The following is a 27,070-nucleotide window of genomic DNA, read 5'->3' as shown; positions in this document are numbered from 1 at the left end:
ATGGAGCTCCTTATACAATTCAATTTGAAAACCCTGACTGAAATTGATAAGTCCCTGGATGAAAGCCTTGTGAAGGCCAAAGGTAATCTCACCCCTGAACAATTTGATACAATCAATCCCCAACTGGAAAAATTGGTGGACCAATGGGTAAAGGACATCCAGGATAAACAAGCCAATAAACTAATGAGAGACCAAAGAGACCTTGCTAATGGGAAGATCTACAGATGGCGCAGAAATACAACAAAGGACATGACTCGGGAACGTATTATGTCTACTACTTCAAGTATAGCCAATGGTGATGTCTCTTGTGCCTCCTCTTCCGCCTCCACTTCAATGTCTGTCATCTCTACTCCCAAACGGAAAAGGGAACCTCGTTATGTGTCAACTAAACGGAATTTTAGATATTCCCCCGAAAGAAATGGAAATAATAGCAAGGTAATTAATTTGAGTCCCCACATTTTTTCAGAAAGTGAATTAGATGTATTGAATAAGGGGTTAATGTTTTGTCCCACGGGGAATTTTAATAAATTTAATGCTATCAAAGACTTGCATCTTTTTGCAAGAAAATTATTATTTAAACGCCATTTCCATAACGAGGATACTAATTTACTATTCCCCACAGAGGCGGAACAGGAGGCACTAAACACCTTGGAAGAACTAGCACGTGAACATAACGAGACTGAGGGAGGTAAGATTCCGGACTCTATAAAACCCCGTTCACGTAGGTTCCCACCTCTTTCTTCATGCTCGACCTTGGATATTTTTGTACAGACTGTGAGTAAAGAATTCAATAAGATTCCACGCTACCCTAATACTGCTAATTTGAGTAAGGAAGAGAGAAATAGTTTGACTAAACTCCGGGGAATGCAGGATATTCTTATTAAACCCGCCGACAAAGGTGGAAACATAGTAATTTGGCCTAAATCACTTTATGAAGCAGAGGCATTCAAACAACTGAGGGTTGAGCTGTGCTATAAAAAACTAACATTCAATCCTTTGGATAAATTCTCAAAGGAATTATTGGTTATCCTTAGAGAGGCTAGGGATAATGGGGTGATAACTAAGGACTTATTTTCGGCTCTACAAGTGGTAGAACCAACAATATCCACATTCTATCTATTGCCTAAAGTCCATAAGGACCAGACTGTACCACCAGGTAGGCCGATAATCTCAGGGTGTGAAAACTTTATGGAAAATATTAACAAATATATAGATTTTAGATTACAACCCTTAGTTGAGGAATTGCCATCATTTATTAAAGACACAAACGACTTCCTAAAGAAAATTGATGGCCTACACATTGATAATGACACTTTATTGGTGTCATGTGACGTAGAATCTCTCTACACAAACATACGCCATAGTGATGGCCTAAGAGCAGTCCGCTACTTTTTAGAATCCTCCTCAACATCTAGAAACATGAATGAATTGGTTTTGGAACTTCTACAATTTTCCTTGTCTCATAATTTCTTTTTGTTCAAGGGGTCCTTCTACCTGCAGCTCCAGGGCACCGCAATGGGTGCTTCATTCGCACCTGCGTATGCAAATTTATTCCTGGGGCTGTGGGAGAGGGACCTCTTGATGTCTGATTTGATGCCAGCAATGGAGCGCATCCTCTTATGGGTACGCTTCATTGATGATATTTTTATTCTTTGGCAAGGATCCGTTACATCCCTGGAATCTTTTATGCTTCAGCTAAATCAAAATCTATTAAATATACATTTAACTTATAAATGTGATCCGAATAAAATCGAATTTCTTGACGTCGAAGTAAAGAGGGGTGTGGACAATGTTCTCCAGACTGATTTATATCGTAAACCGACGGCAGTTAACTCATACTTACATGCGTCTTCATCACATCCGAAGACGATGATAAATTCTATACCCATAGGCCAATTTTTACGCCTTCGGAGAGTATGCTCAAGTGAGGAGGATTTTGTGAGACAGGCTAATACCCTGAAGGAAAGATTTTTAGAGCGTGGATACAGCCGTAGATCAGTTAAAAAGGCCTATAATCGGGCTAAACACACTACAAGACATGAGGCATTATATACTGTGAAACCTCGGAGTAAAGAACAGCCCACTAGATACATTACCCAATTTCATGGCCAGGTGGATCTAATGCGCCACTATCTGGCAAAATCATGGCCAATTTTATTGAGTGATCCGGTATTATCAAAGTATATTGGCAAATATCCGGATATCACTTTTAGGCGATCACAGAATTTGGGTGACTCTCTTGTTAAGAGTCACTATGTCGGTAATCCATCATCCTGTTCCACATTTCTAAACAAGATTAGACCCCAGCTTGGATGCAAACCTTGTGGAAAATGCGTGGCCTGTCCTAACATCATTAGGTCACAACTGTTTAAAGACAGTAAGGGTACTACAACATATGAAATTAAACATACTATTACATGCACATCACGTGCTGTAATATATTATGCGGTATGCCCCTGCCCACTCATCTACATAGGGATGACAACCCAACAATTAAAAGTACGTACAAGAGAACATGTACTGGGTATACAAGCAGCTAGGGAAATAGAGGACATCACAATGTTGAAGACTTTACCAAAACACTTCAAGACACATCACAACTGTGATGCCTCTCTTTTAAAAGTGGTTGGGATAGACATGATTGAACAAAATGAGAGAAATGGGAAGATCAGCATACCCTTGGCCCAATTAGAAACTAAATGGACTTGGCTGCTTGACACAGTATCACCTAATGGCCTTAATGAAAATATAAGTTTTGCTCCGTTTCTGTAATTTTTCTATTAATTTTTCTATTGGTTTTATACATTCTCCATTTATTGTATACCTTTTACCTTTTTAACCTTTTTAATCTATTTTTTATCTTTTGATATATTATTGGTATGGTTATGTATATGGAAAATATATATATATAATTTTTTAATACCATGATCGACATATTTTTAGCTTTTTAATTCTGTTGTCTTTTTTTCATATTAATTATATTGCTTTTATCATCTCAGGCAAAAAAATTTTTACACACCTCTTGCGGACGTATTCCAAATGTTGAGCCTCTGTGTATGGATCAGGATCGCTTCTATTCGGAGACTTGTCCTTTTCAGATCTCATGTGGCTGTCTTCTGCACCTTTATCTGATCCTAGAGGATTATATACATTGGACTGTTAGTATATAAGAAAAATTGTACATATATGTGTTATAATATTTGATCATTTTAATATGTACATGGTCTTATGTTATATTTCATTGTTGTCCTGGCACTGGTACATATTATCATTTTTTAATTATTCAACATATTTTGGTGTTTCTTTTCTAGTACTGTAGCACAGTTATCACTTTTTTTAATTGATATTCCGTTCATTGTTCATAAATATTCTCTTATTTGGCATTCACATTATATCACATATTATATCCAAGTAAGAATAGGGTGCGCACATAAAACTGATATATTATTATGTAGTATACTCCCCCTTTAGTTCACCTTCCATATAGCACTAGTTTTCGTTGTCTTACTTAAACAAATTCTTCCTTATTTTCGTCCGCAGTTACCCATGTCGCTCCTGCCGCTGTGCGCATGCGCGTCCGGCGCTCGGGTGCCTGGGTCGCGGCGTCTCTGTGTCCTAGGCAACGCCTTGTACCATCATGTGCGTCCGGTCACGTGGCGCTGCGCCCCGGACTTCCGGGTTGTCTGGGTGGCGCATGCGCCGTTCATACGGTGGGCGCTGACATCGGCGTCCCTATATAGTATTTAAAGCCCCTCGATCATGTATTTTCAATACCCCCTGACGAAGGACTGTGCGTCCGAAACGCGCGTCGGGGTGCACATAATCAGCCGTTGGCAGCCTTGGAATTTTCCCTGATAAATTGTAAGTAATCTGGCGTATTTTCTAATGCAGCACTGAGCACCTTACTTGGCCCTTATATTAGGATGCACCTTGTGATGGTAACCAGTCATTGCACATAGCACCTTACTTGTCTCCTTATTTGGCCCTTGGATTGAGATGCCCCTTGTGATGGTAATTAGTCATTGCACATAGCACTTTTTTTCTTCTATCACTTTGTCCTGATTCGGTCTATAGCACCACCTTCTGGTGGGAATTAGTTATTGCACATAGCACTTTTTTCATATAGTTATATATATTTTGGTTTACACTATTTTATCACATTTTTTTACCTGGCTGCTACCCTGCACATATATATATTTTTGTCCATTGTGTCAGGATAATACAAGCTATAGATTGCTTTTTACTATTATTTATTATATTAACTGGCTTGCCCTACTATATGCGGCTTTATTTGTGCACATTCTTGTATTGTACTATATATGATTAATACATTTTTTTATATATATATTTTTTTATGCTTGTCACTATTGCTATAAATAAATAAAAATAATTTTGTGATAATTATTCTCTGTCACTTTCTTATTGGTCCAATCTTTTGTTCTGGTGCTATTTTTCCGAATTGTCCCAGGAGAGGACTCAGCAGTTTGCTAACCGCCGTCGTCGTGTTGGCCCCCACCTTCGTGTTGGGGACTTGGTGTGGTTGTCTTCCCGTTTTGTCCCTATGAGGGTTTCTTCTCCTAAATTTAAGCCTCGGTTCATCGGTCCTTATAGGATTTTGGAGATTCTTAACCCTGTCTCCTTTCGTTTGGACCTCCCGGCATCTTTCGCTATCCATAATGTGTTCCATCGGTCGCTGTTGCGGAGATATGAGGTACCGGTGGTTCCTTCTACTGAACCTCCTGCTCCTGTGCTGGTGGAGGGTGAATTGGAGTACGTGGTAGAAAAGATCTTGGACTCCCGTATTTCCAGACGGAGACTTCAATATCTGGTTAAATGGAAGGGCTATGGTCAGGAAGATAATTCTTGGGTAACTGCCTCTGATGTTCATGCCTCGGATTTGGTTCGTGCCTTTCATAGGGCTCATCCAGATCGCCCTGGCGGTTCTTGTGAGGGTTCGGTGCCCCCTCCTTAAGGGGAGGGTACTGTTGTGTATCCGCTTTTTGGGCTCCCCTGGTGGTTGCTGGTGGTACTGGTGACTTGTTTGCACTTTGCTGCTTCTGTTCACCTGCTTCCATCAGCGTTTGGGAGTTTCCTATTTAGCCTTGCTCTCCAGTCATTTCCTTGCCGGTCATCATTGTAACCAGAGCCTTCGGTTGCATGTTCCTGCTACTAGTCTGCTGATCAGCTAAGTGGACTTTGTCCTTTTGTTTTGTATCTTTAGTCCAGTTTGCAGTTTTTGTAATTCTCTGTAGCTGGAAGCTCTTGCGGGCTGAAATTGCCACTCCTGTGTCATGAGTTGACACAGGAGTCTTAAAGTAATTTCAGGATGGTTTTTTGAAAGGGTTTTCAGTTGACCGTGAAGTCCTCTTTTGTATCCTTCTGCTATCTAGTAAGTGGACCTCTCTTTGCTAAATCTACTTTCATACTGTGTATGTCTTTTCCTCTTATTTCACCGTTATTACATGTGGGGGGCTGCTATCATCTTTTGGGGTATTTCCCTAGAGGTAAGCCAGGTCTGTTTCTTCCTCTACCAGGCTTAGTTAGTCCTCCGGCTGGCGCGTGGCATTTAGGAAGCCGTAGGTATGCTCCCTGGCTACTATTAGTTGTGTGGTAGATTTAGCTCACGGTCAACTCGAGTTTCCATCACCCGAGAGCTCGTTCGTTATTTATATATTTCTTACGTTCCCTTGCCATTGGGAACCATGACACCCCACCCTTTGCTGCAAGGCTTTTACAAAGAACCTGTGGCCATAGGCCACTTGTAAGACCTGGAAGCGGACTGCCCCACTGCCTAACTGTAGTCCATTTAAAAAATAAAAGCCAATGGCGAGTTTTCTTAAATCTACCTTGGGAAAATAGCTTCCTCAAGACCAACTCTTACTTTTATTTTGCACTGCAATCGCAGCTATGCCTGTGACTGCAATGCACTCCCGCTGCCTCAATACGCTTCTGTGCGCATCCTGGGGGACACATAGGGACCCTCGCATATAACAACGGTCACTGCCTCACAATAGATAGATAGATGAAAAAATGGAACAGCACCTTATAAATGAATTTAGGGTGCTGGGCCCTCCAAACAAATATCCATTTGTATAAATAATATAGAAGAAAAAAGGAGGCAGGGTTCCAATAAATTATGAAAAAAGTGGACTTTATTAGCCCATATGGTGTGGCAACGTTTCAGCTGTGACCAGCCTTTCATTTAGTCCATTAGGGCATGTTCATAAAGTGCATAGTGCTATATTGGTTTATGATTTGATGTAAATACACCAAAGAAAAAGCACTAAGCGAAAAATAATAAAATATATACATTTTATTATAACATCAATAAAATCAATCAAGTAAATACCATATATAACCAAGGGGAACAAAAAAATACAGAAAACCACAAGGTATGGCTGGAAAAAGTGGTAACAGTCAATATGGAGTAACCTTGGACGAAGCTTTCCTGAGCGAAACGTGCGTCGGGTGTCGTGGGTCCCAGGCTGGTGGTCTATACTGGGTAAATATGTTCCCTTTACTTGCTTTTTTCTAATGCTGCTATTATATCCTCTGATGCTTCGGCTTACAATGATTCTGAACCCTTAAAAACGTTTCCATTTGTTGATACTTATATTTATTTTTAGCTGGTACTTTGCACTTTATCTCTATATAAACTATTATTTTTTCATATATATGCACTGGCTTTGGGTTCATTGTCATTGACGGCTGTGGTATCGGTGTATTACTAATGTTTTATATATAAGTTCTTTGAATATGTGATTACTTTGCTGTCATTATGATGATGTTGATATTGTGAAGGTTACTCCATATTGACTGTTACCACTTTTTCCAGCCATACCTTGTGGTTTTCTGTATTTTTTGGTTCCCCTTGGTTATATATGGTATTTACTTGATTGATTTTATTGATGTTATAATAAAATTTATATATTTTATTATTTTTCGCTTAGTGCTTTTTCTTTGGTGTATTTATGACTACTTGCCTGGCGTAATAATGATTTAGGTGCGGTTTATAGGTGTAATAATTATGATTTGATGTGTTTAAAATTGAGATATTGACTCACCAACTTGTGTTTAACTAATCATAAACCAATATAGCACTATGCACATGTCCTAATGGACTAAATGAATTGCAGTAAAGATCATGTTGTAATAATATGCACATACCGTATATACTCGAGTATAAGCCGACCCGAGTATAAGCCGACCCCCCTAATTTTGCCACAAAAAACTGGGAAAACTTATTGACTCGAGTATAAGCCTAGGGTGGAAAATACAGCAGCTACCGGTGAATTTCAAAAATAAAATAAGATGCTCCATACCGTTCATTATTGCCCCAAAGGAGGTTCCATATAAAGCTGTGCCATATATAATGCTCCATACCGTTGATTATTGCCCCATAGATGCTCCATATATAGCTGTGCCATATAGAATGCTCTGCACCGTTCATTATGGCCCCATAGATGCCCCATATACAATGCTCTGCACCGTTCATTATGGCCCCATAGATGCTCCATATAAAGCAGTGCCATATATGCTCTGCACTGTTCATTATGGCCCCATAGATGCTCCATATAAAGCAGTGCCATATATGCTCTGCACTGTTCATTATTGCCCCATAGATGCTCCTTATTAAGCTGTGCCTTATATGCTCTGCACTGTTCATTATTGCCCCATAGATGCTCCTTATTAAGCTGTGCCTTATATGCTCTGCACTGTTCATTATTGCCCCATAGATGCTCCTTATTAAGCTGTGCCATATATGCTCTGCACTGTTCATTGTTGCCCCATAGATGTGCCATATAAATCTGTGCCATATATAATGCTCTGCACCGTTGCCCCATAGATGTGCCATATAAATTTGTGCCATATATAGTGCTCTGCACCGTTGCCCCATAGATGCTCCTTATAAAGCTGTGCCTTATATGCTCTGCACTGTTCATTGTTGCCCCATAGATGTGCCATATAAATCTGTGCCATATATAATGCTCTGCACCGTTGCCCCATAGATGTGCCATATAAATCTGTGCCATATATAATGCTCTGCACCGTTGCCCCATAGATGTGCCATATAAATCTGTGCCATATATAATGCTCTGCACCGTTGCCCCATAGATGTGCCATATAAATCTGTGCCATATATAGTGCTCTGCACCGTTGCCCCATAGGTACTCCACATAAATCTGTGCCATATATAACGCTGCTGCTGCAATAAAAAAAAAAAAACACATACTCACCTCTCTTGCTTGCAGCTCCTCAGCGTCCCGTCCCGGCGTCTCTCCGCACTGACTGATCAGGCAGAGGGCGGCGTGCACACTATATGCGTCATCGTGCCCTCTGACCTGAACAGTCAGAACAAGAGGACGCGAAGACAGAGCGGTGCCCGGCGTGTGGAACGTGGACAGGTGAATATAAAATACTCATCTAGTCCCGGCGATCCTGACGCTCCCCCTGCCTGTCACACTGTCTTCGGGTGCCGCAGCCTCTTCCTCTGTCAGCGGTCACCGGCACCGCTGATTAGAGAAATGAATAGGCGGCTCCGCCCCTATGGGAGTGGAGTCCACAATCATTTCTCTAATGAGCGGTCCCACGTGACCGCTGACAGAGGAAGAGGCTGCGGCACCCGAAGACAGTGTGACGGGCAGGGGGAGCGTCAGGATCGCCGGGACTAGGTATGCCTCAGCGCCCTCTCCCCCTCACCCGCCGACCCCACCGCCGACCGTGACTCGAGTATAAGCCGAGAGGGGCACTTTCAGCCCAAAAATTTGGGCTGAAAATCTCGGCTTATACTCGAGTATATACGGTATACTGATATGAGTCATGTATTTTATATGTAAAATTTCACTAATGAATTTATATGGGCTAATAAAGTCCACTTTTTTTTCATCATTTATTGGAGTGCTCCCTCCTTTTTTCTTATAGATAGATAGATATGGGATAGATAGATAGATAGATAGATAGATAGATAGATAGATAGATAGATAGATAGATATGAGATAGATAGATAGATAGATATGGGATAGATAGATAGATAGATAGATAGATAGATAGATAGATAGATAGATAGATAGATAGATATGAGATAGATAGATAGATAGATAGATAGATATGAGATAGATAGATAGATAGATAGATAGATAGATAGATATGAGATAGATAGATAGATAGATAGATAGATAGATAGATAGATAGATAGATAGATACGAGACAGATACACTATACAAAACTAACATAGCAGAAAGATGCCAGCCTCATGGTATTGATCCGGTATCCTCCATGTACACACAGTAAAACATGGCAGCTCTCCAGATGTGAAAGAGTGAAAAAAAGTGTGGTCTTTATTCACCCGTGTATGTGCGACATTTCCAGTCTTCAAACTGTTTGAGTCTTCCTCAAGCCAACATGTGCCAACTGACTTACTTTACAATCTTTACGCGCTCGTTATGGGCAGATTATCTGCCTGAATATATAGCTTTATCTGTGATTAAAAAAAATTACTGTTCTTTTGCAGAAACAGCACCACCCCTGACTACAGTTGTGTGTGATACTGCAGGTTGTCTCCATTCACATCAATGGGACAAAGCTTCAATACCAGACACAACCCATGGTCAGGGGTGGCCCCATTTCGTAACAAAATCAGACATGTTTTTCAACCTTGGAAAACCCTTTAAATGTCTGCTTCCATGTATTTGCTCATTCGTTTTTTCTGGTATGTGCACTTCTTATGGATCCCAAGCGCTGTTATCTCATTATTTAGTTAAGTGCATATTTTGATAAAGGTTGACATAGACTAGATGATAACCAGAGAAAACACAGGGTTCATGATCCCACATTCCACAAATGTGACATCAAATGTTTAAAGAGACTTCTAGTTAGATGTAACCCAGAGTCGCCCCTGTTAACCCTCCCAGCAGTAGCCACAAAGGGCAATCACCCTGTATCATAGTCAAATGTGTGACTATAAAAAATGTATCAAGCAGCCGTGTAGTAACATTTCCTAAACTTACAGGGGGTGTCCTCGTGATGTCAAATATTTACTTATGTATGGGAAATGTACTAATAATCGGTCTTTTGAAGTTTGCTAGTGTTTTGTCAGTTTAGCCAACCACGTCCTCTTGTAACAAAATCTTGTAACAGCAGCACTGCTCCCATCCGGAAAATGGCCATTGATGGGGGGTCATGTGGCAAGACATGTCTAACAGCATTGTCCATTGTACCAGAGGTTCAGTCAATAAGTCATAAGGTGATATCTGAAGGCAAACATGCCACAGAGCTGGTAAGGGACTACAGTATATGGACAAAAGTATTGGGGCATTCCCCTTAATCACATTGAATTCAGGTTTTCCATTCAGTCCCAGTGCTACAATTCTATATAAGGTGTATAACATCTGTCCCTTGGCTATGTAGTCTGCCTTTACTAACAGACAGAATGGCTGAAGTCAGATTGTGATATTTCTTATCTCCTAAATATTCCACTGTCATGCTGGTGGATTAAGGACCCACCGCGCCTCAAGCCAGGTTTACCCTGGAAGGGCATAACTAAACTGCTACCTGGATTTCAATGGAGCCTCTGATTGTCGCGGATTTACTTCGACAGAGAGAGGCCAGAACACCGCTGTGTCTGATTTCATGTACTCATGCACTGATTAGAAGAACTTCACCATTATATTAAACAGTGCAGGATTCTGCTAGCAGGGCACCGGTTAATCTGTTCAGTTGAGAGCTCCTGGAGCTTTCTTGCTTTGATGGTCTCAGTTGTTCATTGTTGGCCATTCCCCTCTACTATATATGTTCTTAATAGCAAAAAAAAAAAAGCAAAAAAAGTGTGGAGCGCACTCACCGGAGTAGAATTGTCAAACTTTTATTCGGACATACAAAAAGTCAGCAGGGAGGGATGTGGAAACAAACGGACGACGGCCGTTTCGTGCAGACGGCACTTCAAAGGGTCCTGACGTTGACAGGAAGCAGGGAGGATTCTTTTACCTGTGCAATTCTTATAGCTCCTCCAACTCGCAGACGTCACAGTGGATAAAACACCACTTATCAGAATATAAGTGAGAAAAACAAATAACACATACATTAAAACCATTACAAATAAGCACCGCAACATATAAGAACTATAAAATACTGATATTTTTTTCAAAGAAACGCAGACATATCTATCTTCTCATTGAGACCAAGAGGTCCCAATGCGCCTGCGCGTAATATCCACCTCGCCTCTCTTTGCAATAGAAGACGACGGAGCAAAAATATCAGAGATTGCCTGGTACGCAACCGTTTTGCCTCTAATCGTGAGAATTGGTTGAGTGACAGTGTCCCCAAAGGGAATTTCAAGTGCGGCCATTGCAGTTTTTGTATATACCATCTTACAGGCAATAAGATAAAAATTGGCCCAATTCATCACATAGTACACGATTTTATTTCCTGTAGAACCACACATATTGTATATGTAATTCTTTGCCCGTGTGGCTTTTTCTATATTGGTAAGACGATTCGGCCCCTATTCGTAAGAGTGAGGAAACATTTCAATTCCATCCGCACAGGTAAGGGGGTTCCCAGATTAATAAATCATGTGAGAGAACAACATGAAGGCAATGTTCAAGTTCTGCGTTTTGCTGGATTAGAAAAAATCTCCTTACCGCAACAAGGGGGAGATTTGCATCGTCTTCTATTGCAAAGAGAGGCGAGGTGGATATTACGCGCAGGCGCATTGGGACCTCTTGGTCTCAATGAGAAGATAGATATGACTGTGTTTCTTTGAAAAAAATATCAGTATTTTATAGTTCTTATATGTTGCGGTGCTTATTTGTAATGGTTTTAATATATGTGTTATTTGTTTTTCTCACTTATATTCTGATAAGTGGTGTTTTAACCACTGTGACGTCTGGGAGTGGGAGGAGCTATAAGAATTGCACAGGTAAAAGAATCCTCCCTGCTTCCTGTCAACGTCAGGACCCGTTGAAGTGCCGTCTGCACGAAACGGCCGTCGTCCGTTTGTTTCCACACCCCTCCCTGCTGACTTTTTGTATGTCCGAATAAAAGTTTGACAATTCTACTCCGGTGAGTGCGCTCCACACTTTTTTGCTATTATTTTGCACTGTGAATCTACTTTTTGGATGCAGCACCCAAGGTGTATATGGGGTTATATTATTACGGCTAAAGCAGCTAAGAAGGGTTAGAGACATTAGGGTCTAACGAATTGCGGCAGTGCGGAGATGTTTTTCTTGTTTTGGCTTTTATATATGTTCTTGCCTCTGGTTGCCTCTGGCAATCAGGGATTGGCAGTGCTAGTTTCATACTGCCTGGTTCTGGAGTTGTAGGTGTAGGATGTTTGAGGAGGCATTTGGAGTGTTCTTCAGAAGACTGTAGCTTGGTGATTTGTCTGTGTGCATATCCTCATACTCTCCTATTTGGTTTATCCTTCCTTTACTTCCCATTGTTCCACTCTGTTGCTTGTGAGTGCTTATTTGTATGATTGGTATTTTCATTTATCCCTGTATGTATTCCCTTGTGAGTTTGTTTTGTGTATTCGTATACACTACAACTCCCCACTTCCCTGGGTGTGTGAAGGGACATGGACCCGACGTCTACACCATCAGAAGTAATCCGGGGAGCAGGGATAGCTGCATCGCCCCTAGTTTTAGGGTTAGGGAAGGAGCCCGGGATATCCGGCAACAGTGCCGTGACATTAACACTTGCCAAAACCATTTTTTTATCCATCATGGATCCAGTTACTGCGCTGACAGGGCAACTGCAGCAACTCAGCCTGGAGGTGGCCGACCTGTACATGTTTGTTTTGTAACACCCAAACACATTTGGTTTAAGGACCACGACTCCCAGGCAACCCCTGGTGGAGCCCAAGATCACTTTCCCTGACAGGTTCTCTGGGGAACGAGACAAGTTTGTTGTTTTCAGGGAGGTCTGTAAACTTTACTTTAAATTATATTCTCAATCCACAGGAATGGAGGAGCAAAGGATGGGGATCATAATTTTTCGATTTCTCTCTTGTAGGGTGACCCCCAATCCCCAATTTTATATACGGCAAGTTTCATTACAAGCCTTAGCTGCTTTCCTGACCCCCAATCCTAGGCATTTTCTCTCACGGCAGACACACAGTCGCTTTGGATGGTTGAGGAATTTTTTCAGGCACCGGGTCATATATACAACATTTCTGTCTGTGTCTTCCTGGCCAAATCTATGTTACGTCAGCTTCAGCAGGGATACCAGCCAGCGGAGGAGTTTCAGAGGTGGTCCACAGATACTAAATGGAATGACCTCGCGCTCTGTAGCCAGGTAAGGGCTATCTCTAAGGGAAAAGGATGCCTTTGCTCTGTATCAGACTCCGGTTTCCCTTGAGGTGGCCAATGGCCATGTCTCTCATGTTCCATGGGGGAACTACAATACCCAGAGAGATTAGCAAAATTAAGATTATTCAGTCTAGAAAAAAGACGACTGAGGGGCGCTCTAATTACCATATATAAGTGTATAAGGGGACAATACAAATATCTCTCCGAGGATCTGTTTATACCAAGGAATGTGACGGTCACAAGGGGCATTCTCTGCGTCTGGAGGAGAGAAGGTTTTTCTACCAACATAGAAGAGGATTCTTTACTGTTAGGGCAGTGAGAATCTGGAATTCCTTGCCTGAGGAGGTGGTGATGGCGAACTCAGTTGAGGGGTTCAAGAGAGGCTTGGATGTCTTCCTGGAGTGTAACAATATTGTATCTTAGGCTTCTTTCACACTTCCGTCTTCCAAAACTGCACAGGATCCATCAAGACGTTGAAATGACGGATCCTGCGCAGATTGTGGAAAATGTGTGCACTGGGCTCGTCTTTCTGACGGACCCGTCGAGGCTATGTGCACCTGTTGTGTATGCGTCTTTCAAGCGGTTTTCCGCTGCAAAAACGCATACACAACTCAAACCAGGTTAAAAAAATAAAAAATCGCAGTATTCTCACCTACCGGCGTCCCGCGCAGTGACACTCCCGGTAGCTAGCGTTCCTAGTAATACATTGCGAAATCTCGTCACGAATCCCCCACCGCTACACACACTAGGTATTATTCGGTTATTTCAGCTGTATTGTCTCGATAATGACTAGTCTTTAGTGATTTATCTTATATGTACATATTTATTCCTCCATATTTATGGTTTGCTAGTCTAAAGGTACCGTCACACTCAGCGATGCTGCGGCGATATAGACAACGAGCCGGCCTAAACTAGATCGCTGGAGCGTCGCTGTTTAGGTCGCTGTAGAGATGTCAAACACAGCAACTCCAGAACGATGCAGGAGCGATCCAGTGACGTAACGGCGACTCACTTCTCGTTCTCGCTGGTTGTTAGCTCCATTACATCCATTGTTAGCGTCGTTGCTTTTGATGTCAAACATGATGATACACGCCGACCTGGCGACGAAATAAAGTTCTGGACTTCTAGCTCCGACCAGTGATGGCACAGTGGGATCCAGATCGCTGCTGCGTGTCAAACACAACGAGATCGCTATCCAGGACGCTGCAACTTCACAGATTGTTGTCGTTCTCTTTGCAAAGTTGCTGAGTGTGACGGTACCTTGAGTATACTGTTCTACGGTATGTTTATGTAGCGGGTGATACCACTGGCCCTTTTTGGGTTTTTGTACTGCCATATAGTGCTCCACTGTCCCCATCTTTGCCGCTGTACCTGCTTCTATGTATTGGTTTTTATTATATAGTTAATAAAGTTATATTTTATGGGATCTATTGACTGCGTTTCTGTGGTGATTAGGATACCCTTGAACCAGAGGTATATTACTCAGATCATTCGAGAATTAAAGGTAGGAGCCATGTGCTCAGAATTCATTGACTGTTATATGTTAAAAGGCTTGCCCTCTCTTGTGATTCTTGGACTACCTTGGCATAAGCTGCATAATTCTGTGATAGACTGGCTGACTCGGGAGGTGGTAAAGTGGAGTGAGCATTGCCATGGACACTGCTTGGGCACCCGACTAGCCAGGGTGAGTACCCAATCTCTGCCTGAATATCTGCCTAACTTCGGGAATGCATTTTCAGAACAGGAGTGTCAAGAACTTCCTCCCCAATGTCCTTATGATTCTGCCGTTAATTTTATACCTGGGGCCAACTGTCTAAGGCCGGTTTCACATTTGCGGTTGTGTCCGCAGTGTTTCTTCCGTAATAATCCGCATGCGTTGTGTTTTTCTATATTTAACATTAGGGACGCATGTGTCTGCGATCGGTTGCGTTTTGCCGCGTTTGACGACGCATGCGTCGTTTCGTCGTCTGCGGTTTGGTGCGGTAAACGCAACATGTAGTAATTTTAGAGGCGTCAATTTGCCGCCTAGAAACGTATGTGATTGTTAGTGCTACAAATGCGGCAAAAAAGCGCATTACTATCTATGGGAACGCATGCGTACACATGTCTTTGCGTACGCATGCGCTTGATGCGCTTGCGTACTTCGGACTGCGCATGTCCAGGAACTGATTTAGACATGCCCATTAAAGACACACCCTCCTGGAAATATCAAACGCATGCGCATAAAAAGCGCAAACACATGTAAAAACGCATGCAAACGCTGCGTTTTTTTACCATCATGTGTAAGCTGATACGGATAAAAAACGCTGCGTTATCAGACGTTTGCATGCGTTTGCGGTTGCGGATGATACGCTGCGGACTTAACCGCAAATGTGAAAGTAGCCTAAGAGCAGGTTATATAATATCTCTGGTCCATAGAGGCAGGACTATATCGCGGAAAGGCTGGCAAAGGGCCATATCAGATCTTCTTCATCTCCCGTGGCAGCAGGGTTTTTCTTTATCAAGGAAAAAGCTGGGGGGTTACACACTTGCCTAGATTTTCACAAGCTTAATTAGATCACAGTCTGGGATCCATATCCTCTCCATCTCATCCCGGACCTCTTTAATCAGATTGTAGGAGCAAAGTGGTTTTGAAAACTGGATCTCAGGGGTGTATAATCTCATTCCAATTAATGAGGGTTATGAGTGGAAGACAGCCTTCAATACACCTGAGGGACACTATGAAAACCTTGTGATGCCATTTGGGTTGACTAATGCTCCAGCCCTCTTTCAACACTTGGTAAATTACATTTTTAGTCACCTGGCAGGTAGATTTCTTCTGATTACATTTTATTTGTTTATCTGACCTTGAGTCACACCAGGTACGTCAAGCAAGTCTTACAGAAACTCAGAGACAATAAATTATTTGTCAAATCAGAGAAATGTATGTTCTCGGTTCAAGAGATCCCTTTTTTGGGTTATTACTTATCATCCACCATTTTTCGCATGGATCCGGCAAAAAGTCTTGGCGATATTGGATTGGGATCCTCCTGAAGACTTAAAGGTGTTACAAAGGTTTTTGAGTTTCACCAACTACTACCGTAAGTTCATCAAAAACTTTTTGGTAGTGGCCAAACCTATGATGGATATGATCAGGAAAAGGACGGAATTTTCTAAATCGTCCAATTTGGCCAGAGGCATTTCATACCTTGAAAAAATGTTTTGCATCTGCGGCAATTCTTATACAGCTTGATGTCACTCAGCCATTTATTGTAGAAGTAGACGCATCTGAGGTAGGGGTGGGGCTGTATTGTTGCAGGGTGCATCTCCTGGTAAATGGTGTCCATGTGGATTTTTTGTTGTCATCTGCCAAGCAAAACTATGATATTGATAATAGGGAATTCTTGGCATTTAAGCGGGCTTTTGAAGAGTGGCAACATTTTCTAGAGGGGGCAGTTCATCTGGTCACATAGTAACATAGTAACATAGTAACATAGTTAGTAAGGCCGAAAAAAGACATTTGTCCATCCAGTTCAGCCTATATTCCTATATTCCATCATAATAAATCCCCAGATCTACATCCTTCTACAGAACCTAATAATTGTATGATACAATATTGTTCTGCTCCAGGAAGACATCCAGGCCTCTCTTGAACCCCTCGACTGAGTTCGCCATCACCACCTCCTCAGGCAAGCAATTCCAGATTCTCACTGCCCTAACAGTAAAGAATCCTCTTCTATGTTGGTGGAAAAACCTTCTCTCCTCCAGACGCAAAGAATGCCCCCTTGTGCCCGTCACCTTCCTTGGTATAAACAGATCCTCAGCGAGATATTTGTATTGTCCCCTTATATACTTATACATGGTTATTAGATCGCCCCTCAGTCGTCTTTTTCTAGACTAAATAATCCTAATTTCGCTAATCTATCTGGGTATTGTAGTTCTCCCATCCCCTTTATTAACTTTGTTGCCCTCCTTTGTACTCTCTCTAGTTCCATTATATCCTTCCTGAGCACCGGGGCCCAAAACTGGACACAGTACTCCATGTGCGGTCTAACTAGGGATTTGTACAGAGGCAGTATAATGCTCTCATCATGTGTATCCAGACCTCTTTTAATGCACCCCATGATCCTGTTTGCCTTGGCAGCTGCTGCCTGGCACTGGCTGCTCCAGGTAAGTTTATCATTAACTAGGATCCCCAAGTCCTTCTCCCTGTCAGATTTACCCAGTGGTTTCCCGTTCAGTGTGTAATGGTGATATTGATTCCTTCTTCCCATGTGTATAACCTTACATTTATCATTGTTAAACCTCATCTGCCACCTTTCAGCCCAAGTTTCCAACTTATCCAGATCCATCTGTAGCAGAATACTATCTTGTCTTGTATTAACTGCTTTACATAGTTTTGTATCATCTGCAAATATCAATATTTTACTGTGTAAACCTTCTACCAGATCATTAATGAATATGTTGAAGAGAACAGGTCCCAATACCGACCCCTGCGGTACCCCACTGGTCACAGCGACCCAGTTAGAGACTATACCATTTATAACCACCCTCTGCTTTCTATCACTAAGCCAGTTACTAACCCATTTACACACATTTTCCCCCAGACCAAGCATTCTCATTTTGTGTACCAACCTCTTGTGCGGCACGGTATCAAACGCTTTGGAAAAATCGAGATATACCACGTCCAATGACTCACCGTGGTCTAGCCTATAGCTTACCTCTTCATAAAAACTGATTAGATTGGTTTGACATGAGCGATTTCTCATAAACCCATGCTGATATGGAGTTAAACAGTTATTCTCATTGAGATAATCCAGAATAACATCCGTCAGAAACCCTTCAAATATTTTACCAACAGTAGAGGTTAGACTTACTGGCCTATAATTTCCAGGTTCACTTTTAGAGCCCTTTTTGAATATTGGCACCACATTTGCTATCACGATAATCACTGATCATTAAAATCTTTTATAGTACGAATCTGCTTAGCGTCTGACAGCTAGACAGTCAAGATGGTCGTCGTTCTTCACCAGATTCAACTTTTTTTGTGACATGTAGACCGGGAAATAAGAACATTATGGCGGATGTCTTATCTCGATGTTTTCCTGGGGGTGAAGATAATGGTGAACCGGTTCCTATACTACAGAAAGAAGTAGTTATTACATCTATATGTTTTGAACTTGAGAAAGAGTTCGTAGAGGCTCAGAGGGATGCCCCTGCTGCCTATCCATTAGGTAAAATGTTTGTACCAGTGTATCTCTGTCTTAAAGTTCTAAGTGAAAATCGTGATTCGGTCTTGGCCAGATATCCTTGTAGTAAAGCCACCACAGATCTCCTTACTCTGTGTTTTTGGTGATCAGGGGTACACCAGGATGTTTGGGAGTGTGTAGCCGCCTGCAGTGTTTGTGCGCGTTCTAATACCCCTCACACTCGTCCGTCTGGGTCTCTCCAATGATTGGCGATTCCCAGTAGACATTGGACTCATTTATAGGTAGATTTCATCACTGATATGCCCATATCTACAGGTAATATAGCTATTTTGGTGGTGGTGCACAGATTCAGCAAGATGTCTCATTTCATTGTACTACCTGCTTTACCAAATGCCAAAACCTTGGCGCAAATTTTTATCATAGCGATCATAAAATTACATAGGATTCCTACCGATATTGTTTCTGGCTGGGGAGGTGCAATTTGTTTCCAAATTTTGGAAAGCATTTTGTGCTCATTTGGGGATCCATCTGCTGTTTTTGTTAAGCTTTACGTACACAGTCTAATGGGCAAACTGAACATGTTAACCAGAATGTTGAGACTTATCGTAGGTGTTTTGTTTCTAAAAATTAGGAGGACTGGGTAACTTTCTTACCTCTAGCAGAATTTATGGTGAATAACCATTGTCATGAGTCTACTGGTAATCTCCGTTCTTCGGAGCCTACGGGTTTCATCCTCAGCTCTACTCTTTTAATAGGAATACCTGAAGAGAAACAATTTTCATCATTTATTACATCTGTGTGGCAACAGGTTCTGAATAATTTTAAGAGGATGGGGTTCAAATATACAGTAAGTGTATGGCTGATCGGAGACATTTGGTGGGTCCGGACCTGTTTGTTGGTGATTTTGTGTAGTTGTGCTCAAGGAACATAAAGTTAAAGGTTCTTTCTTGGAAACTGGGACCCAGGTTCATCGGTCCTTATAAGATTGTGGCTGTTGTCAATCCTATAGCATTACACCTTGCTTTGGTACCCACTTTTAGGATTCATAATGTGTTTCATCGGTCTCTACTCAAAAAATACGTTGTGTTCTCTGAACCATCACAACCACCTCCATGCCCAGTCATTGTTGATGGGAATTTGGAATTTCAGATAGCTAAGATTATTGATTCTCGCTTGGTTCGTCAGTCTCTTCAGTGTCTGGCACACTGGAAAGGTTACGGTCCTGAAGAGAGAATGTGGTCACAAGCATCTGATGTCCATGTGGTCACATTGATCCAGTCTTTTCACGAGGCACACCCTGATAGACCCGGCTCTGAGATTCTGGAGGTCCCTCTTAGAAGGGGAGGTACTGTCATGGGTTTACTGTGACAGATTAGAGCCATAAGACAATAGTGTCTGATTTCACATACTCCTGTACTGATTTGAAGCACTTTACCATCATATTAAACAGAGCAGGTTTCTGCTACAAGTGCAGGTGTAAATCTGTTCAGTTGAGAGCTCCTGGAGCTTCCCTGCTTTGATGGTCTGAGACATTCAGTGTTGGCCTCTCCCCTGTGCTATCCATACTCCCCTCTGGCAATTGGGGATTGCCAGTGTTAGTTTGCATACTGCCTAGTTCTGTAGTTGGAGGTGTTGGTTGTTTCAGGAGGTATTTGGAGTGTTGTTCACAAGACTGTAGCATGGAGATTTGTCTGTGTGTATATCCTCGTCCACCCCATAGAACTAGAACTGAGATTGTCACCCAGGCCCTATTTTCCAACATCAGTGTTTGAACTCGTCTTGATGTATGGGAAAGAATTCCCACACATGCACACTAAAATCTTGTAGAAAGCCTTCCTAGGAGAATGCAAGCTCTTATAGCTGCAAGGAGCAGGGACGGGGGAGCAACTTCATATTAGTACTTATGGATTTAGAAAGGGATATCATAAAAGCTCTTTAGATGTAATGTGTAAACATCCCAATCCTTTTGTCCATATAGGTAGAAGGATAAGTTAATTTATGATGGCCTTCAGTGGTGTAACTTGGTAACTTGAAGCTTGAGGGCCCAAAACTACCATAAGTCTTTAATGGGAAACTGTCACCAGTTTTCTCATATAACAAGTAAAACTATCACCTTATTCAGCGCCTGTGCTGCATTCCATAAATGCTTATATCAACCTGACTCCCCTTGTATACCACCCCAAAAACCTTTTTAAGTTTTCCTGCTCTGTATGGTAATCTGGTCAGTCCGATAGGCATGGTTTTGAGCATCTCCATCCCTCCATCCAGCTGCTGCTCGTTGTCCTCCTTCTTTAATCGACATGGACGACGCCTCCCCATCCATATTGCTGGGCGAAATCTTGTGCCTGTGCACAGAAATCACGCTTGGCAGATTTTGCCCAGCAATGTGGATGACGCAAGGTGTCATCCACGTCAATTAAAGAAGGAGGACAATGAGCAGCAGCCAGGGAGAGGGATGGAGATGCCCGAAACCATGCCACAACCGACTTGATTACCATACAGAAAGGGAGAGAAGTTTTTGGGGGGAGTCAGTGGGTTATATAAGCATTTATGTGTATGCAGCACAAGCGCTGAATAAGGTGGTAGTCTTAGTTGATATATGACAAAACTGGTGACAGGTTCCCTTTAATAGTAATTGTCATTTCATATGGGTCATAGGAACCTTTTTGGATCCCCTAGGTTGCAGGGCCTGGGTGTGATTGCAACCCCTGCATATTATAGCTTCGCTCCTGGTGGTCGTATACCTGTTTCATATAGGCATTTTAAGCCTGATCAGTGCTCTACCCTACATGGCCATCTCATTATCAGTAAACAAGATATGTGGAATTAGACCTAGCGTTTGCAAAGGATTCTGCACATTATCGAAAAATATGCGATACAGGAAAAGGTGGGAATTTTTATTTTCTCAATGGGTTGTTCTCTTTATATGTAATACCTGTACCTAATGTAAGATTGATGCAATAGTCACAATGGTGGAGTAATGAATTGTCAAAAAGTTATGCACATGGTAGCTTGGGTGCTTTTCATTGGACCTCCATGGACTGGCGTACCATTAGCCACTGGCCTTCACCATTTTTATTCCTGTACAAGGAACTTAATTTACCAAGAGGCTCCATAGTTGGGTTCATAAAGTGACTGCTGGCTGTTGGAGTGGGTTGGCACAAGATGGTCAGGAAGCCAAGTCCAGTACCAGAAGGTAAGGAATAAGAACAGAATCATCAGGCAGCAAAACAGTTAGAAACAGAAATCAAGCTATCAAGACTGGAGAAGATAAACGGGAGTGAACCAGAGTAAGGTAAATTTATAACTGGTACTCAAGGTAGGGAGCAAGGGGATTACCGTACATAGTGTGAGGCCCAATGCAAATCTCAGAGAAGGGTGTAATTAGAAACCCAAAACCCATATTCAGGAATTAACCCCCAAAATTCCCTGTCAAGTCCCCAAGAATATTAAGCCGAACTGCAGCACTGTCTCCAGAACTGAGCATTGCCCATAATGACAGTGTGGCACCACCTCATGTCACAAGCAGAGAGTGATTACGTGGATGTAACATGCAGATATCGACATTTATTCTTTATTTATATATCACGCCATTAGTTCCACAACGCTTTACAGATATCTGCATGTCATAACATTTGATTCTTATTCACTAAATATTATACAAATAAAATATAAATATGAGATTTTTGTTATTATAGAACAGAATAACAGAATTCAAAACACAAATGTAGACTACTTAATAACTGTACAGTTGAGATGCAGCAACTCTCATCTTTGACCTCTTACCATTTCTTCCTCTGTTATGCAGAGCATTGCACAGATAAGCAAGTTCTTGATTACAGAACCCATATTGTTGCTGTGAAGTTTTCACCAAATACTTCATTGAATCCAGGGGCAACATCGGCAACACCAGCAGACCGCTCGCTCAAATCCATGACCTAGCGAGCATCTTCATAATTTGACACTCCTAAAACTAACATCCTGTCATTTCCTCTCTGAAGTTATAAGATAGAGGGGTGTAGGGTGCCAGAATGGAAAAAAAAAGAAAGACATATCTGACATTACAGTGAGTAAATAACAAAAAGCAAAAATACAGGAAAACTAAAGAGCAGCTGAACGAGACGAAACGTCAAGCAGCACTGAATAGAAAAGACTGGACAGGAGGACACTGAAGAAACAAGCTATATTATAGGCTCTGATGAAATCTGATTCTTCATTATAAGACACTATTAAGAGACACTGGAGATTTCAGAAAGAGCGTCTTCAACCCAACGATCATTGAGGAAGCTTTCAAGATCAAGACTTCAAGGAAGATCTCATATCAAGAGGAACCTTGGAGAACAAGAACAACATATAGAAAAGATAATCTGTCATTTTCTACAGCTTGCTACACACACCAAGGCTGAAGTATGTAAAATTCCTGGAAAAGAGTGAAAGGAGTTGGAAAAGGGTTAGTACAAGGAAATGTGAAGAGAATATGAGGATCTGCACATATTGACTTTCACATATGTATAGACCAAACCCAATCACGATCTAAGGGACATACCATTTTTGGAATCCTATATGCGCTCCCATTATAAAGAACTGCCTGCATTTAATTTATCTTTTGACAGACCTGACCTTGGTTTATCAATGTCTTCCCCAACTGCCACCCCTGAGGCCCCAATCAAGCTTGGGGTTTGTGCCAAATCCTTAGTGTCTTTGGCATACGTCCTTCTACTTTTGGCTGGAATTTTGGGGAACACTTTGGTCATAAGGGTACTGAGGAGCATCCGTGATGGACGAAGTGTTCAAGCCTCACTTAGTCACCACATATGTAGCCTTGCGTGCTGTGACATTTTGCAGCTAGTATTGGGCATCCCAGCTGAGTTGTATGGCAGTATCTGGAGTCCTTTTCCTTGGCCGCTGGGATCCGTTGGATGCTCTGGCTTCTATTACTTATGGGAAGTGCTTTGCTATGCGGCTATATTTAATGTATTGTCTTTGAGTTATGATAGGCACCGTGCAACCTGTCAACCTTTAAGCCTTCACATACGTCAGTCATCGAGGGTACGCTTACGCATTTGCTTTCTATGGATAGTTTCTTTGATTGCTGGTCTGCCTATACTTTTTTCAATAGGAGTGGAAAACATCAATGTTAAAGCAGTTGAAGAAAAGCAAGTGTCAGTGTGTACCCCATTGAGCCCATGGGTAGAGCTATTTAAGGCAAGTGTCTGGGCGTCCTTCCTCACATACCTAGGTGTATTATTAGTGGTGGCCATAACCTGCTGGAACATCAGGAGAACTCTACAAGGGAACAGGAACAACAGTTTGGCAATTAGAGGACCTAATGGATCTATACAGCAATTGGGCAGGTTCAGCGGTGGAAATGTGGCTGTCCGCAGACAAAATGCCAGACTGCTAGGTAAGTTCTGACCTAGTAAAATGTGGGTTCCTATGGCCATCTGCTGCATTTTTTTCTTGTGCTAGTTTACTAAAAATTCCATCCCAGGGCAGGCACAGCTATACAATGAGGGCTCATGGGAGAACAGGAGAAATATTAAGTTTCGTGTTCTCTATGCAAAGTTTTCTTTCCCTCACTAAATGTATTAATAGACCTATTTCATCAGCAAATTTGCAGTCAGTTCTGAAGACCAAAGACTTACTATTGAGCTCATTGTCAGTATTGGATCGTGGCACTTAGCTGAGGACTTCTGACCTTCATTTTAGCGATTTGTGGAGGTCTCGGGATGCTGCTACTTAGGAAATGTCAGTGTGTTTCACTCTTTGCTATAAGTTAAACCTTCCTTAACCTTACCCTTTACATGATTTTTTTTATTGGACCTATACATAATTTATGCAAATAATTTATTATTAACAAGGCTAATTTGTGGTAGGCAGTAAATTTGTTCTGGTGTGAAACATTTGATACTCTATTGAGCTGTTATTTTGTGGAGTATTACGATCTCGCTGTAATCTTCTTTGAAAGTTGGGAGGTATGCTTAAATGAGTATTCCTATCTGGTACATATATGGCATATCCACAGACTATGCCGTAATTGTATAGCAATTGCGGGCTGTACTAGTTAGCACCTACATAAATGGGCTCTTCGCCTGTGCCGCACCAGTGGAGTGATGGTCAGAATTCCCATTATTTTGTATAAGTATATCAACCCCTCCCTACTCTTTATGAGATATGTACAGTTCCCATTAATAGGACTCACATCTATTGTCCATTTATAGCATATCTTTTGGATGTGCCATAAATGTATAAGATGATAGTACCCCTTTAAGTTATTGTGACAACCACTAACTGTATCCCACATAATAGCCATAGAGGTTGTCAGCCACCTTTCCACAGGACATAACTTTTACATAACTCTGTAATGGTACTGTAATATTTTTCGGATTACATAGGTATTACAATTTTATCCATGAGTAAGGAAGATTAATAAGCAGTGAGATACGTCACCACCAGATACATTTGAAATACCCCTTATTCTCTATTCTCACATTTTTTTCACAATATAGGTCACCCACTCATTTTATTCTTTGCATCTTATTCTGCTTTTTGGTAAAGCCACTAGGTGTAGTATGTGCTCACAGCATGAAGCTACCATATATCCTTATAACTACAGACTACTCATTTCCCATGGCTTGAACTATAATCTGTCCCTGACCAAGAGGACCACGCTGCCATCCTATAGATGTGGACATTTGTTTCTTTTGTGAAAAATTGTCTCAAAAAGCCAGATTTTTATATTTTTATCCTGCATTTTGTTATTTTTTTATGTGTATGTTTTCATATATAGGTACCAAATATAATGAATATTTCTGGACACATCTATTGTAACACACTCTCTCTAATTCCAGGCTGTATTGTAGGTGTGCTGGCTGTGTGTTGGCTACCATTCCAATCACGGAGACTAATGACGGTACTGAGGAATAAAGATCAATGGACAGAGACTTATTACCGCTCTTATATCACCTTACAGCCCATTACTAATAGTTTCTACTACCTCAGTGCTTGTCTTACCCCACTGTTGTACAACTTGACATCCCGTAACTTTCGCAGAGCCTTCCTACATAGCATCACACCCTGCACAAAACGGTCTCCAGAATCTGGATCCTGGGAGATACATGAAAGAGACCAAGGAATCCGGCTCTCCACAGTAGGCCAAGAAGCAAGTGATATGTTATAGATTCTAGTGTTGGCTTTTTATTCACATGTGTCTTGTTCTATTTGATTGCTCCAAATGACAATACCTGATTTGTTGTATATCCTCCTGCATACGAGATATATAACTGGCTGTAAGGCTAGCAGTGTTGCTTTTATCCTTTGCCCCAACAATTTTAAGCCAGCCAACTAATTTACAAGAGATGTGTAGATTGGTCATGTCAGATTTTGGATCACCTATCACTTCTTCTCCTGGTGATAAGCCGCTGGCAGGGAGAATCTCAGGGAGATTTGGGACTGGCCCATAGATCCTAACAGCTTATTTTCATATAATGAAAATGTGTATTTCTCTGAAATATGACATTGGATCTCAGATATCAATGTATGATTTTAATCAGTTTCCTATGACTTGCATGTTCATATAGACAGCTTAGGAGAGTTGACCCTAAAGTGTCCATTAATATAATGCACGTGCCCAGCCTTAGGCTATGTTCACAATTTGCTTTATTGTGGTGTTCTCTTTCTGCCGCCAAAACCTGCTGTCTTGGTAGTAAATAACCTGCTTTACAAAAGGCAGGTTTTACTGCTTTTTTGCTGTTTGTATTTTTTACTGTGTTTTGGTGCAGTTTATATGTGTCGAGTAACAGTACATGTTTAGGAAAGTTATCTTCATTCACAAAAAAAAAAGCAGCCTAAAACCCCACATAGCTGTTTTTTGCAGTATTTTTGCACTTTCCCATTTGTTTTTTATGGTGAAAAAAAGCTGAAAGAAGTGACATGCTGCAGTTTTCAAATAAGCAGCAGTTTACCAATTCAGTTAGGAAAAAAAGCAATGTTGTACATTCAAATTTCTGAAGTCTCATAGCTTTTGCTTCTACTGTAAGAAGCAGCTTATAATTTACATTACAAAAATGCTGCAAAAACACAATGTGTAAACATAGCCTTACTCTCCTCCTATCTTCTATTTTATACCCCATTGTATACATTCAAGAACACCTAAAATAAGAGAGCGGATTTTTTAATATGCAGTAGGAGGTGGGACATAAAGATAATAATAAGATCTTCATATACAATATATTTTGTCCCTTTCTCTTGAAAAACAAAGAAAAATACATTATGTCTAATGATAATACAATTAGCTTGATTGACAAGTGCATATCCCAGCAATGTTCCATTTAAAAAGTCAGCATACAAGACCTTCTCACAAAGTTAGAATATCATCAAAAAGTTAATTTATTTCACTTCTTCAATACAAAAAGTGAAAGTCATATATTATATAGAGTCATTACAAACAGAGTGATCTACTTCAAGTGTTTATTTCTGTTAATGTTGATGGTTATGGCTTACAGCCAATGAAAACCCAAAAGTCATTATCTCAGTAAATTAGAATACCGTACTTTATAACACCAGCTTGAAAAA

General features: G+C 41.3%; 1 protein-coding gene across 1 annotated transcript; it reads left to right on the top strand.

Moving 5' to 3' along the window:
* LOC143768103 (G-protein coupled receptor 39-like) lies at positions 1-26,818 on the top strand. Its single transcript, XM_077256791.1, has 3 exons — positions 1-435; positions 23,012-23,900; positions 25,348-26,818. Exons 1-3 carry the CDS (start codon positions 1-3, stop codon positions 25,674-25,676), a joined length of 1,653 nt encoding a protein of 550 aa, XP_077112906.1. The 3' UTR covers positions 25,677-26,818.
* The last annotated feature ends 252 nt before the right edge of the window (positions 26,819-27,070 follow it).

This window comes from Ranitomeya variabilis, chromosome 4 (genome assembly GCF_051348905.1).
Source record: "Ranitomeya variabilis isolate aRanVar5 chromosome 4, aRanVar5.hap1, whole genome shotgun sequence".
NCBI classification, from domain to species: Eukaryota; Metazoa; Chordata; class Amphibia; order Anura; family Dendrobatidae; genus Ranitomeya; species Ranitomeya variabilis.
This window is presented reverse-complemented; position numbering and strand designations above follow the sequence as displayed.